Genomic DNA, 13,738 nt, shown 5'->3' on the forward strand with positions numbered 1-13,738 from the left:
ATAAAGGCCCCATCTAGTGTCTGTACACAGAGCTCTCCGAATACCCACCGGTTCTTCATAGCGCAGGGCGATTTCACCGATAAACTGTAATAAAAGTATATTAGGAACGTGGTCCTCGGATTTGTTTTCCTGCCTCCCCGGCTCAAGGTCATCTGTCATTTACGCAGTGAGTCAAGATCCCGTTTCACAATGCGTCCCTGAGCTCCGATTCTGCTCAGCAGAAAGCTCATTTGCCCGGTTATTACTGTCAGCGGGGGGAAATGGTTGGTAAAGGTTACAGATAAGTTTAGCGTATATGTGAGTGCGTGCCACAAGGCATCCTCACCCAGTGACTCGCCTGCTATTTCTAGTGCTATTACGTAACCCCGTGCTACATTGTACCCGCTGTGTGGGGAACACGGCTTACAGGGGACCTGAGGATGTAACACTGGGTGCAGTGTTTTCGTCGGGCTCTTCATTCCTTCAGTCTGAAGCACCGACATCTTCCTAGCTTATATCCTGACACCAGAGGGAATATTATATCTTCTTGGTGTCTGAGCTTGGCTAACGGAAGCTGCGCTTGTAATCTTATTCCCACATATTGTCGTGGTGTCGGAACTTGTAACCCTGTTTCTGGGAGGGAAGTATCCGAAATTGTTGGTATTTCTGTATTTTGCTTGGTATACTTGGTCACTAGGTCAACCGGCCTTATGTCGACACATAAAAAGGTCGACAGGGTAATACACAGGTCTACACAAGCATTAGGTCGACATTGGGAAGGTCAACGTGGTATTTAAAAAAAAAAATAAAAAAAAAAAATTAGTGAGGCACCATTCCCGAAGTATGCCGAGCGCATCGGTGCACCAATATGGTTTCCATTTTGACTGCGTCGACATTCAGGGTGAAAAACCTTCCCAATGTCAACCTGATACTTCTGTCTACCTAAATCCATGTCAACATTTTTCACGTGTCAACCTGTTGACCTTCAGTGGTCGACGTAATGCATGTCAACCTTCCTGGGCCGATCTAATGACCCACACCCATTTCGCTTTATGGTCTGCACAGAGAGATACCGACCATATTATATCAAATCAATAATGAAAGCTGACCTATTCTGGGGATATTGGGAGTTGTAGTACTGGCACATCTGTGGCAGTGAGAAAGTACTGATTACTTAATTTGAGAATGCGGTTGTGGCTCCTTGTTAGTAGGGCCACAGACTAGCCACCTGTTGAGGTTGTTGGCGTTTCTGCTTTATTTTCCTTGATGGCAATTTGTAGCGTGACCAAATGTTCTTCTACGGAAAACTGTTGTGCATTTTAATCCTTCCATCTCGTCTCCTTGTGTAATGCAATAATTCCCTAATCTCCACTTCTCAGACGCTGTTAATTAACAGGAGCGACATCACTTTTCTGAAGCAGAAGCTAATTACGCCTTTGTTAGTCGCTGTCGCTGAGTGAAAGTGTTGGGGGCGCTGCATTAGTAGCTCTCTGTGTGAAGGAGGCTGGCGGATCAAAAGTCTCGTCAGTAGATCTCTATCCCTGTTAATCAGTGTCGGGGATCAAAGACGTTGCCGTTATCTAGAACTGCGCTGGCAAAAAGAAATGCAGAAAGCAACAGTTGTCCATTCTAAACAGTGTTACCGCCTTATCTCTGGTATAAGATACCAAATATAAGGGTTAAAAGAAACACCGTGATCTCTTCGCGCGTCGATTATTGGCACGTCGACTTTTGCTTGTTGACTATGAGGTCGACAGTGTCCAGGTCGACACATCATCTGGGTGCCATATTTATACTCCGTAAATTAAATTGGACTCCACCGCAAAAACCCGGGTCAGTGGCGGTGTAAATGGGTCACCCTGTGTCCCTTTTACACAGGACTTCTACCCAGGTCCTGACCTGGGTTGAACACGGCTAGGACCTGGGTAGAGGGCAGTGTAAGCGGGTACGCCGGGTCATCCGACCCGGCTCACATTTACATCAAGTCCAACCTCTGGACCTCAGCGTCCGCAGGTCGGACGTTGGGGGGCACACACAGTCTTCACTGCTGTCTGCTGTGCTCTGCAGACAGCAGAGGCGACAGGGAGGAGGTTAACGGATGCCTGTGTGCGGCATCCATTCACCCCCAGCGTGGCGATCGGCGGTCCCAGCGGGGGTGATCGCTGTCCCGGAACTTGGAGATGATGTCATCTCCAAGAGCCGCCTCCGTCTACACTGCAGGAAGGCACCGCAGTGCGAACAGTGAAAATCCCGGATCCGACCTGGCTTGGATCCAAATTCCAAATGCTGGGTCGGATCCGTGACTTTTGGTGGAAAATGGGTATAAATGGAAGTTCTTTATCTACAAATAAAAGTATCGCTTGCACAGGTGTGTGTGTGTGCATATAATTGGTCAGTTTGCTGAAGAACAGATTGTGTAAAGAATGGAGACGCGACACTTGTGTACACAAGCCCTGACATAATGTTAGTTGTGTAATGTTTGTGTCCATGTATACAGATAACGATAATGAAATATGCATTGGACTATGAGTGTATGTTGCACCCTATTTTTGCATGTGAGTTTCTTGATGTCTGGGTGCTCTGCAGAGTATATCTTCCCTACTTCTATAAGATTCACCCATCCCACGCTCCACTTTACATAACAATCGGAGATGTAATCTGACATCACAGCTGTCTGTCAGATATACAGTACTGCGTTTAGCTTCTGCTCAGGCAACAACAGAAGACTGTACAGGACGCAGCTGGGCTGTATCTGACCTGGGGACACTGCGAGCCGACTTACCAAGACATGTTGTCATGGCACATGACTAATGTGGTGATAATTGTGAAAACGTTGGCATAGCGAACAACTGTGAATCAGGCCCAGTGTACGTCCCTCGGAGCCTACTGTCACTCACAAACCCATCAGATCGGCTCTCAACATCAGGAATTCTGCAGGCCAATGTTGCCGCAACTGCCTGACAACCGTCATACAACATCCTCCTCATAGATACTAGCGGAAGGTTATAACGCACCAGCCAATCGGCTGTATTTAAAAAAGGACAGTTAAGAGTTGATTGACCCTCCACTTTATTACTGACATCTGCCCCTATGTGTAGTAGTTGGTTTATAGGAAATCAGATTATTATATCACTTCAGCTGTCACAAGGAAAAAAGGACATAATGGGGGGTATTCAATATAAGATTCCGACTGTTGGAACGTCCTGAAAGTTGGAATCCCGGGCCGTTTTTGGTTCATTCAACAGTAACAACAGTCTGAATTTAATGTTCTGAGTGTCGCAAAGTCCGTGGTTCAGTGAAAATGGACGCGGATTGTTGAAAAATGGCCGTGAATTCGACATTCCGCGGCCGTTGCGACCAAACAGATCTGACTTTAAATAAATTGCATCTGATGCCCTTCAATGCTGCCGTTAATGGCATCATAGAATAGATGAGTGACAATATCCCCACACATGGCAGCTTGAAACAACCCCCCCCCCCCCCCCCCGTGGCAACCAGCATGTAACCCATGCCAACAAACACGTAGGTAAGCAGCACTTATGTGGCATAATGGGCAATACAATTTGTGGCATAATGTGTAATGTAGTGTTCCCCCTAGGAATTTTTAGGGGCAGGGCGCCGCTGTACAGGATGGGGGCGGACCGGGCCCGCCGACGTCATCGTTGTAGGCGGTCCCGGGCCGCCGCGTCACCAAAGCGGGCGTGCCCGGGCTTCCTCCGTCTGGCCCCGCCGAAGTCCGTGAGCTGCCGGGGAAGCCTAGCGCCGCCGAGATTGCAGTGCCTGGAGCTTCCCCGGACACAACATTAGTCAGGCAGCAGGCTCTTTTAGCGGGGTGCTGCTGGAGGGGCAGGGCGCATTTTGCCCTTAAGAAATCGGGCAGGGCGCAGCGCCCCGCTAAAACAGCCTAGCGGGAACACTATGTAATGGACGTTACGGTGTGTGGCAAAATGTGTAATAACAGGTGTGATCCTGGTGCAGTGAACTATTTTTTTTATATCTGGTTTGTTTTGGTTTCTAATTTAATATTTGGACTGTAAAATGTGCCCTACTCGGTGGTCAGCACCCTATCCTAGGGTGTGCACTATGATCTTGATATACACCACCATCTCCTGAATACAATGCTGTGTGTCTCTGGGAATAGGAAGTTTACGTTTGTGTGGGTCACAGGACTTCCTGGATGAGCAGCCAGTGCTCAGCAATAGAGAAAGCGCACAATCACTGCCCGGTCCTTGAAAGACCATCCCCCCCCCACGCTGTCACTGTTCCATGATTTCTCACACTGTTTGCTTTGTTATTCCAGCTGCGACGATGGCATGGTGCCTTTGCCTAATGATCGTGTCTCGTGAATTATTCAGTAGACTCTCTGTGTAAATAAGAAATCGTATAATCTGCTTGTTTTTCCTTTTCACCCCTTCAAGTAATGCAGCAAATTACAGGATGTCTACTATAAACTTTATCTTATTTGCCAGAAGGGTGTTAATGGAAAGACGCAGTTCTCTCTCCTCCATATGCAGGTGTCTACAGTACAGATTGAGAGTGATATAAACGATCCCCATGTCTTGGCTGTTACGAAGTCCGTCTCTTTTGCCGCCGCGCACTCTTTGACAATGCGACCTCTCTGCGGCCTTTGGAACCTCATTCATGCTCGAGGGCCCATAGTAAGCCCATGCCAACAGTCTAGCCTTGCCAAATCGGGTTGTGCATTCTGCTCTTGTGAGAGCACATTGATTCCAGTTGCATCCACAGCATCCTGTTTCCGCCGCGGTCCAATCACTGGTGTCCGCTTCATACTCTGCGTTTTCCGCTGCCTTCGTTATAGATTGTTTGCGGGAAGCTGTTACCCCCACAGCACAATGTTTGATTTATGATGGCATGTTGGTGAAGTGCGTGGGTCTAGAAACTGAGATACCCGCGTCTGAGGTTTACAGATTTGCATCTCCCAATGGGAATAGATTGTGGATTGAGGGAGGTGTTTTGACAAATAATTATAGACGTGATGTAAGAAGTGGCAGAGGGCACGTTTCATGTCTCCAGCACATAAAGGGGTGTACCCTAGATGGGCTCTCACTTGATAGTTATATGTGGATGCATTTACACTAGTGCATTACTTAGCGCACTTACATTGCTGTAATGGTTACAGTATATTAGACTACAATGTCTAGGTTGACAGGTCCAAAGGTCGACCTGGAGTTTTTCGTGTCTTATGTCAACATAGGTCGGTATAGACACCGTCTAAGGGGGATATTCAATGCAGGGTCACGACCGTCAGGCTGGCCTGACAGCCGTGACCCTGTCCCTTTCTCGGGTGGCTCGACTCTGATTTGGCAAGCAGGATTCAATGTCCCGCCTGCTGACTGCCGAGAAGGGGGGCGTGGCCGCGATAAGCTGGCAGAAATCGTCGAGCAGCGGCCCGGAGCTCGACAATTTCCGGACGTTCTCGGCAGAATGGGCCCGCCTGCTTGTAAAGTCGGGTACGTACTGCCGAGATCCCTGTTCAGTGCTGTCGGGGAAGACCGCATTGAATAGGGCCCCGCCGCTATTTCCCCCGTTGAGAATAGCGGCAGGAGATTGAATATCCTCCTAAGTGTACCGATGCACTCGCCATGTTTCAGGCACGGTGCTTTGTTGCGCTGACTGCATACCGCTATAATAGCCTCAAATTCATTGGTGTACCTTGTGCCACAGTACTAGCCGACTGTCGGGATCCCGAGGCTCAGTATACCGACATCGTAATGCCGACTGACGGGCTATTCTCCAGCGTGGAGCAGTCCAGGCAGTTCATGAGCTTACAGTAGTATATGGGGTAAGGAGGATAAGATGTATCATTTTATAACTTTGCTGTTATCTATATTCTCCCTTTATAGAAGAACGATGAGAATGGCAACTGTTCCGGAGAAAGTATCGAGTTCCCCACCACCAACCTCTATGAACTGGAGAGTCGGGTGCTCACAGATCATTGGTCCATTCCGTACAAGCGAGAGGAGTCCCTGGGAAAGTGCTTGATAGCTTCTACTTATCTGGCTAAGCTAGGTAAGACCCCCGCTGCCGCCTCATTGTGTATATGCTGACAGAAGACATCGTATTGTCCAGCTGCCAGATTTCCTGGGGGGGTTGTGAAGTAGCATCTCAAGGCTGCGTTACCACTTCTAAAGCCAATTATTCATTTACACCATTGCAGATCTGTTTCCTGCTCACTCTAGGCAGATTCATTTAGCCCGGTGAAGTGATAAATCGGCCGGTGATAACGCAGCAGGGAATCGGCTCATAACTGTCATTTATCAAACCCAGCCTGTAGCGTAGCAGTTAGGAGCTGATTGGCTGGACCGGTATCACCTTCCACTTTATTACTTCAAAGGTCTTTATACATTTGCTACACAGACACTCCGATAAGGCCTTTGGGGAATCTTTAGTGTGGTCCCCAGCTGGGATCTTTAGTCTGTAACTGTAATAACCACACACCCAGCCCCCGTGTGTGTGGCTCAGACAATCCCCCAAGGTGCATTTCTGTACAGCGGGTCTGCAAAGCGGCCACTATTACTCTGCATGTTTAGCACATGTAGCCCCTCCGATGAGTAGTGAGAGAGCTTGCGTTATATTGCCTTCTATTAATGTTGCATATGCCAAATTCTTGCATACACAATAATCCCTATAATAGCTATTACTGCTCCAAGCTGCAGACCAACCCCGATGTGCCAGCCAGGAGTTGTGTGTGTGTGTGTGTTAGACGGAGCAGCAGATCAGTGTAGTGTCATGTGTTCCAGTCTGAGCAGTGGGAACGAAGCTAACGAGGCTGTGAATGAGGCTGGCAGTGCCAGCAGGGGGTGAATACCTAAGCTGCATTTGTGCCAGAGACTTTGTCACTTACCATCTGATGTTTGTGACGTGTGCGCCAGGGCTGAGGATCCTGTAGAACTAGCGTAGACTTCTGGTACATTGTGTACGTCAGTTAGCCAGCATCTACGGGTCACAATCCTTCATTGCCTATTTGGGATCCCGGTACTGTAGCGATTTCACAACTGGGATAAATGTATTTATTTTAGCAGAGATTATCTACTACGGACACACTGCGACTTTCCAGGCCTGGTAATCTCTTGCAGATGTATTTGACACTATAATCTCTCCGGTGTTTGGCGTCACTGTAAGGGTGACATCACATCGGTTACGGTAGAACGGTAACCCTCATCTCTGGTTGCTGAAGGGTTTATACAGTGTAATAGGTTCTAGGCTGTGTGTTTGTTTACACTAATGCACATTGGGTTAATTGGAAGACTGTTTTGGGGCCATGTAATTAGCACCTATGAGTGGCTGTCTGTGGTTGGTCTGAATGTGCCAGCTCCTTGCAGCAACCTCCACTAATTCAATTGCTCTCCGTTCTAGCTGTGGGTGGGAGCCATGGGGGCCAGGACTAAAATTCTGCTTTAGCTGTGCATACTAGATAGCAGCTACAAACCCGTATTTCACACAGCACTGGAGCTCTCTACGGCCTCCTCCATTATCTACTATTTGATACCCCAGTCTTTATATTAGAAGATAAGCGAGGAGCGAAAAGGAAGTGGGGTATGACTGCAGTACAGATGGGTTGCAGGCGGTCAGAAGACTGACCGATGCAGAGAATCCTAACAGGGGTCTGCGTAAGATTACTTAACTTTTCCCTGCACTCTCCCTTTCTGCAGCCTAAGCCCATCCATCCCTGTTACCCAAGCCTCATGCCACACATAGTGGCGCTGCTTGGCATATACGGTGGGGCCGCAACTGCCAGGTCCAGCAGCAGTATGCTCCAGTTGGACAGGATGGATTTCAGTGCGGCTGTGCCACTGTGTTCCCTTTGAAATCCGGTCGGCAGTGGCCAGAACCTATTCTGCAGGATCTGGCCACAACACTGTGTGTGACCCCATACAGCCTCCTACCAGCCAAGGGGGTTCTGCTGAACGGATCCAGCCTGGCCACTATATGGTCCCAGCCTGACCCTAACCTTCCTACCCTGCACCCTAACCCTCCCCTTATTCTAGCCTAAAACCACCCTCAACGCCTACCATACTTAAAATTAGTATTCCAGCATGGGTGTCTTAGGCAATGTTTATATTCCGGACGAGGCTTCTGCCAGTAAATCAGGATTCCGGCGTTTGTATTTCAACTTCCGCCACTCTCTCCAGCAGTATGTTTAACCATCCAGTATGACAGCTACATGTGTTACGTTGTGTGTGCATGTAGTGCTTTTATTACTTGTTATTACAGTGCTAGCACTTATATATTGAGCATTTCTCCATCATTAATGACTCGGTTTACATCATTCCTCAGGGAACTGTAAGAAAACAACGTATTAGGCAAAGTGACTCATTTGTAGTGACAGCCCCCATACTCTTCCTCCCCAGCCCCCCACGCTGTATAGAGCAGCGCTCCTGTCTGTGTAGGAGGCTGTTATCTAATTCCTAGTACTTTAGATGTTGTCATTCCTGATTAATACACAACAGGTGACTGCTTTCATCCTACCACGTCTGATGTTGGTAATCTCCCTCTGTTTTGTGTAACTTTCCCGCAGGTCTGTCCGACTCTGATGAAAACTGCAAAAGGTTTATGGAGAGATGTATGCCAGAAGCTTTCAAGAAGGTAAAACAGAGGATCACATTCTCCGCACTGACGTTCGTTTCTCAGATCACAGGACAGAAACGTAACTACTTGTGGCTTTGTGACATCGGACCAAGCTGTAACAATGAATCCATATTACACTGGGGGAAGGGGGATCTCTGCCCCTACAATACAAGCACAATGCAGAGTCAGGGGGCTGCACAAACTTCCTCTTCCATCACATGAGGACTTTATGACCTATTGGCAGATTGCTGACCAGTCTATATTTATTTGTATAGATAGTGGCAGGTGCACAATTAGTTTAGTAATACCACTCAGAGGAGGGGTAATACTGTGTAAGTAACAATTCATGGTTTCTCCCAGCTCACTGAACGGTATTAGTAACACTATATGATAATAGGATTCAGAGATATTGGTTAAATATATTTGCGCAAATTTATGTGTGAGCCCCAAGCCATGGTCACGCCTCTATATTTGGGGGTAACTAGCGCTATATTTAGGTGCAGGGTGTGTTTTATGATCAAATATGCAATCGGGCTGGGCGAGGGGCTGCTGTATATGCAGTGTGGGCGTATCGCATAGCCGCAGCATTGAGCTGCACACACAAGAAAGGCAGATGTTCTATACATGCAGTTTCACAGTTCATAAGGGTCCAGTCACATGACTGAGGCATGAGGTCACGACCTTTCGCACACTCCTAGAATGTCTATGATGCAGCGTGTAGTGCTTTTGTTAGTACCCCTGATTTGGGCCAATTCCACATTCTCATGTTTTTTTTTTCTTGTTATTCTTTATTATGAAGTTGTTGACGTCCAGTGCTGTCCACAAATGGGGCACAGAGATCCACGAGGGAATCTACAACATGCTGATGCTTCTAGTAGATCTTGTGGCGGAACGAATCAAGCAAGAACCAATTCCCACGTGTCTTTTGGGCGTGCTCACCATGGTAACGTGTCTTCCTGCGTGATGTTCCCATATATGCTGTGCTCAGCACTTCCTGCAAGAGCTCCCCCCCCCCCCCCCCCCCCCCCCAGTTACTCGCTCAGTTATCCATCAGGAAGCGTCTGCTCCGTCACTGGAACGGCAGGCCTGTGCTCTCAGGAGATGCTTTGGTCTCCCTGTAGTGCATTATCTTAGTAGCGATCCATAACGATATCTGTGGAAGTGTCTTAATTCATGCGCTCCATTATGTATATCAGTAATTTGCTGACACAGCCAAGACTGCTTATTCCACTCATAACAAACCCACTAACTAGTCTAAGTGCTTTTACTGTGTGTTTATTTATTAACATTTATATAGCGCGCACATATGCCGCAGCACTTTACAGAGAATATTTGAACATTCACATCAGTCCCTGCCCCAGTGTAGCTTCCAATCTATATTCTTAACCTAATTTTGTTGGGATCCAATTAGCCTACCAGTATATTTGTGGATTGTGGGAGGAAAGGGGAGTACAAAGAAGAGCAACTAAAATGGTGCATGGCCTACAGTACATCACAAAACTTACCTGGATAGACTAAAAGATCTTAATATGTATACTTTATAGCAGAGAAGGGAAAGGGGGGACATGATAGAAACTTTCAAATATATCAAGGGCTTTAACAAGGTACAGATGGGAGACATTCTTCACAGGAAGAGGAGCAGCAGAACACGAGGACATGCACTGACAATAGAGGGAGGAAGATTCAGGGGAAATGTGAGGAAGAATTACTTCACAGAAAGGGTAGTGGATAAGTGGAATAGCCTCCCATCAGAGGTGGTAGACGCAAATACAGTAGTACAATGTAAACATGCTTGGGATAAGCATATTGATATCCTTACAAAAAAATAAGGATCAAATATGGTTTGAGGTAACATGTTTAAAAAAAGGGGCCGACTAGATGGGCCAAGTGGTTCTTATCTGCCGTCAAATTCTATGTTTCTATGTTACCCAGAGGAAACCCACGCAAGCACGGGGAGAATATAGAATCTCCACACAGTTAGGGCCATGGTGGGAATGGAACCCATGACCTGTGAGGCAGTAATGCTAACCATTACACCGCCCATGCTGTGTGTAAACCGGACTTTATTTTAAATGTAACTGAAAATGATTTCAATAAAGTCCACACCTGCACTCCTTGGAGGTCCCCAATTTCATCGACCAAACCAGTACCCAAAAATCAATAGTGTACTGGGACCTCATTGTCTCAGCGATGTTGCTTGTTTCTAGCTAGTTCCGGTGTGTGGTGTATGGGCCTGCCGCCGGTAGAATTGTGAACTAAAAATGAATTCTCTTTGCCTCTCTTCACTGGACCAGGCCTTCAATCCTGACAATGAGTACCACTTCAAGAACCGGATGAAGATGTGCCAGAAGAACTGGTCCGAGGTGTTTGGAGACGGGAACACTTACGCGGTATCGCCGGCCAGCAACCTGCAGAAGGTGGGAATCGGCCGCCTCGTTCTCATGGTGCTAATACAGCTCCAGTTCACGGCGTGTAGAGTTATTTTGTCTGTTGTGTCTTTCCTAGGAACCCCACGGCTGGCTGGTGGATCTGGTCAACAGGGTAAGTCGCAGACAGAAGGGAAACCGTGTAGAAACATTACATATTTAATGAAACCGATTATATGAGTCAAATTCACAGAAATAACAGGGTTAAAGTTGGGTTCCTTTTGCTACAGAAGTTATCATTCTGTATTTTTCTCAAGGTGACTTTAAAAATAAATAAAGACTCTTTCCCCCTTTTCGGTTCTATATAAATGTTTATAGCACAGTACATTGGAAGCAGATCATTTGAATTATTGTAGAGTTTAGGATTTGGAAACTGTCTAAAAGGGAGAATTTTATTCCAGTAGTCTCAGAAATGTAATTAAGGGTTTTATAATGATGTATAAAAAACATTCCCCCCCCCTCCTCTCCTCTCTCTTTCTCCCTCTCTCCCTCTCTCTCTCTGCAGTTTGGAGAGCTGGGCGGTTTAACAGCAATTCAGTCTAAGTTGAACGCTGAAGATATAGAAATTGGGGTAAGTGAGCTGTTTATTTTATCAATGGCTATAGGTACAGGGGGCTGCTCAGCCCTTAAATGTGGTGTTATTTCCCATCAGCCATAACATTAATCCACCTGCCTAATATTGTGTAGGTCCCCCTTGTGCTGCCAAAACAGCCCTTGCTTGTCCTTGCATGGACTCCACAAGTCTTCATAGGGAGTCCTGTGCTGCTTAGGTCTATCAGCAGATCAGTTAAGTCCTGTAAGTTGAGGCCTCCATGACCTGAACTTTTTTCAAGCACATCCCACAGATCCTAGATCAGAGAGATCTGGGACATGTGGCGGCCAAGTCGACACTTTGGGCAGTATTCAATGAGAAAGTTCTCCGTGCATGGAGAGCGTTTTATTTCGCTCTCCATGCACTCTCCGTGTTTTAGCGGAGATTCTCCCTGTTCCGGAGCCTCCTGCTCCCACTATTCAATGTATTTAAGACTCGCCGCCACTCGCGGCGAGTCTTAACCCCTGCAGCGGACGAGCGTCCGCGGCAGGGAGCTTTCAGGGAGCCGGGGGACGGAAGCAGCCAGAGAGATTAAAGTCTCCCTGGCTGCTCCAGAGGAATGTGGAGGGTAGGGGGGCTCCCCGGGACCCAGGCAGCATAGGCTGCCCCCCCCTATAGCCAGTGGGGGACCTAGTATTCACTGCACCCGATCGTGCATATTAACGATCGGGTGCAGTGAATATATGAATATCTAATGAGCGGCTCGAGCGCTCCGGCCCCCTGCTGGCTGCACTGTGTAAAAAAAAAATTAAGCACATGAATAAAAATAACATGCCCCTTCACAGAAAAAAAAAACCTGATTTTTTTTACACCAAAATTAAAAAAAAAAACCTTTTAGTTTAAAAGTTCACATTCCAGATCTCTATGAAAAGATGGAGAATTTCTACACGGAGAGAGACGGAGAAAATCACTTAGAAAGACGGAGAATATTTCACATTGAATAGGGTTGCTCGCTTTTGGAGAGCAAAATGCTCCGTCCAAAGCACAAATTCTCCATAAAACACCGAGAACTTTTCTCATTGAATACTGGCCTTTGTCATGTTCCGCAGACCATCCCTGAACAATTTTGCGCTGTGGCTGGTCCTATTATCCCACTGCCATCATACTGTTGCCATGAAGGGGACACTTGGTCTGCAACAATGGTTCGGTAGGTGTGTCACAGTAACTTCCACATAGATTGCAGCCCTGACGGTCACCCCTGCACATGGCCCACAGCTTGTCTTATGCCCCATAACAACATATGTGCTGTTTATTGATTGTATGAGAAACCTCTGCATTCGGCAGCGTTTTGGGTTATCTAGTGATGTCAGCAGGATTTTCCTGAGCAGTTGTGTCCCCGATGGCAGGATATGCCGTGTCCAGGTCTGATCACCTGTGTCACTATAGCAGTTCTAGCCAGTGTAACAGCATTACTCCATGAAATACAAAGAGGTTCATTGTATCCCGCCTTGTCTGGTGTGTGAGTCTTGGGTAGTAAGATGCTGTGGGTACCATCATCTCGGTTGGAGTGTTGCATGCTGTGAATCTACGTATGTTGGGGACAGAATACCTCCCTCATAGGACTTCTTTTCTATTCTCCATTCAGGCTGTGTCGGCGTTAGTACAACCTCTCGGAGTCTGTGCAGAATACCTCAATTCCTCTACTGTACAGGTAAGAGTGCTGTGCTGGGGATGGGCTTATCGGTGTGACAGAGCACAGGAAGTAATATAGCTGGAATCACATGTGAGGGGGAGACCTCTCTGCCAAATCACTGTATATGTTGGCTGCTTTAAGCTTAGACATTAATGGAAACGGCGGCTCCACAGCATGGCATCATAACCAATATCTAGAAACAATTAACACGAATATGTATAAACAAGCAAAAAGATACTATGCTGAATTCTTGTTATCATAGGCTTTAGGTTAGTAATATAAAGTAATGAGGAACGATTTCCAAATAGATCTGCAATGTGACTAAGTTTAACGTTATTGGGTCTATTTACGAAGTTTTAACCTTTTGAATGCCAACATCTCTATAAGAGAGGTGCAAAATATCTGCTAAAAATGGCAGGGATTGCGGTATAAGATCTTCTTGTCATGCTTAATTTACCCGACCCCCCCCCCCCCCCAGTCATCGAGCTACTTGGCTGGTACTTTTCAAATACAGCCTGT

At 47.0% G+C, this 13,738-nt stretch overlaps 1 protein-coding gene across 2 annotated transcripts in view; it reads left to right on the plus strand.

Moving 5' to 3' along the window:
- The window catches only part of USP24 (ubiquitin specific peptidase 24), a 130,115-nt gene that overhangs the window by 17,338 nt on the left and 99,039 nt on the right, over window positions 1-13,738 (plus strand). For both annotated transcript variants that reach the window (XM_083157587.1, XM_083157588.1), the window contains exons 2-8: window positions 5,844-6,009; window positions 8,519-8,586; window positions 9,368-9,511; window positions 10,863-10,985; window positions 11,074-11,109; window positions 11,500-11,565; window positions 13,172-13,237. In XM_083157587.1, coding sequence (XP_083013713.1) covers window positions 5,844-6,009; window positions 8,519-8,586; window positions 9,368-9,511; window positions 10,863-10,985; window positions 11,074-11,109; window positions 11,500-11,565; window positions 13,172-13,237 — 669 coding nt within the window. The remainder of the gene's footprint in view (window positions 1-5,843; window positions 6,010-8,518; window positions 8,587-9,367; window positions 9,512-10,862; window positions 10,986-11,073; window positions 11,110-11,499; window positions 11,566-13,171; window positions 13,238-13,738) is intronic.

This window comes from Crinia signifera, chromosome 8 (assembly GCF_055691185.1).
Source record: "Crinia signifera chromosome 8, ASM5569118v1, whole genome shotgun sequence".
Lineage (NCBI taxonomy): Eukaryota > Metazoa > Chordata > Amphibia > Anura > Myobatrachidae > Crinia > Crinia signifera.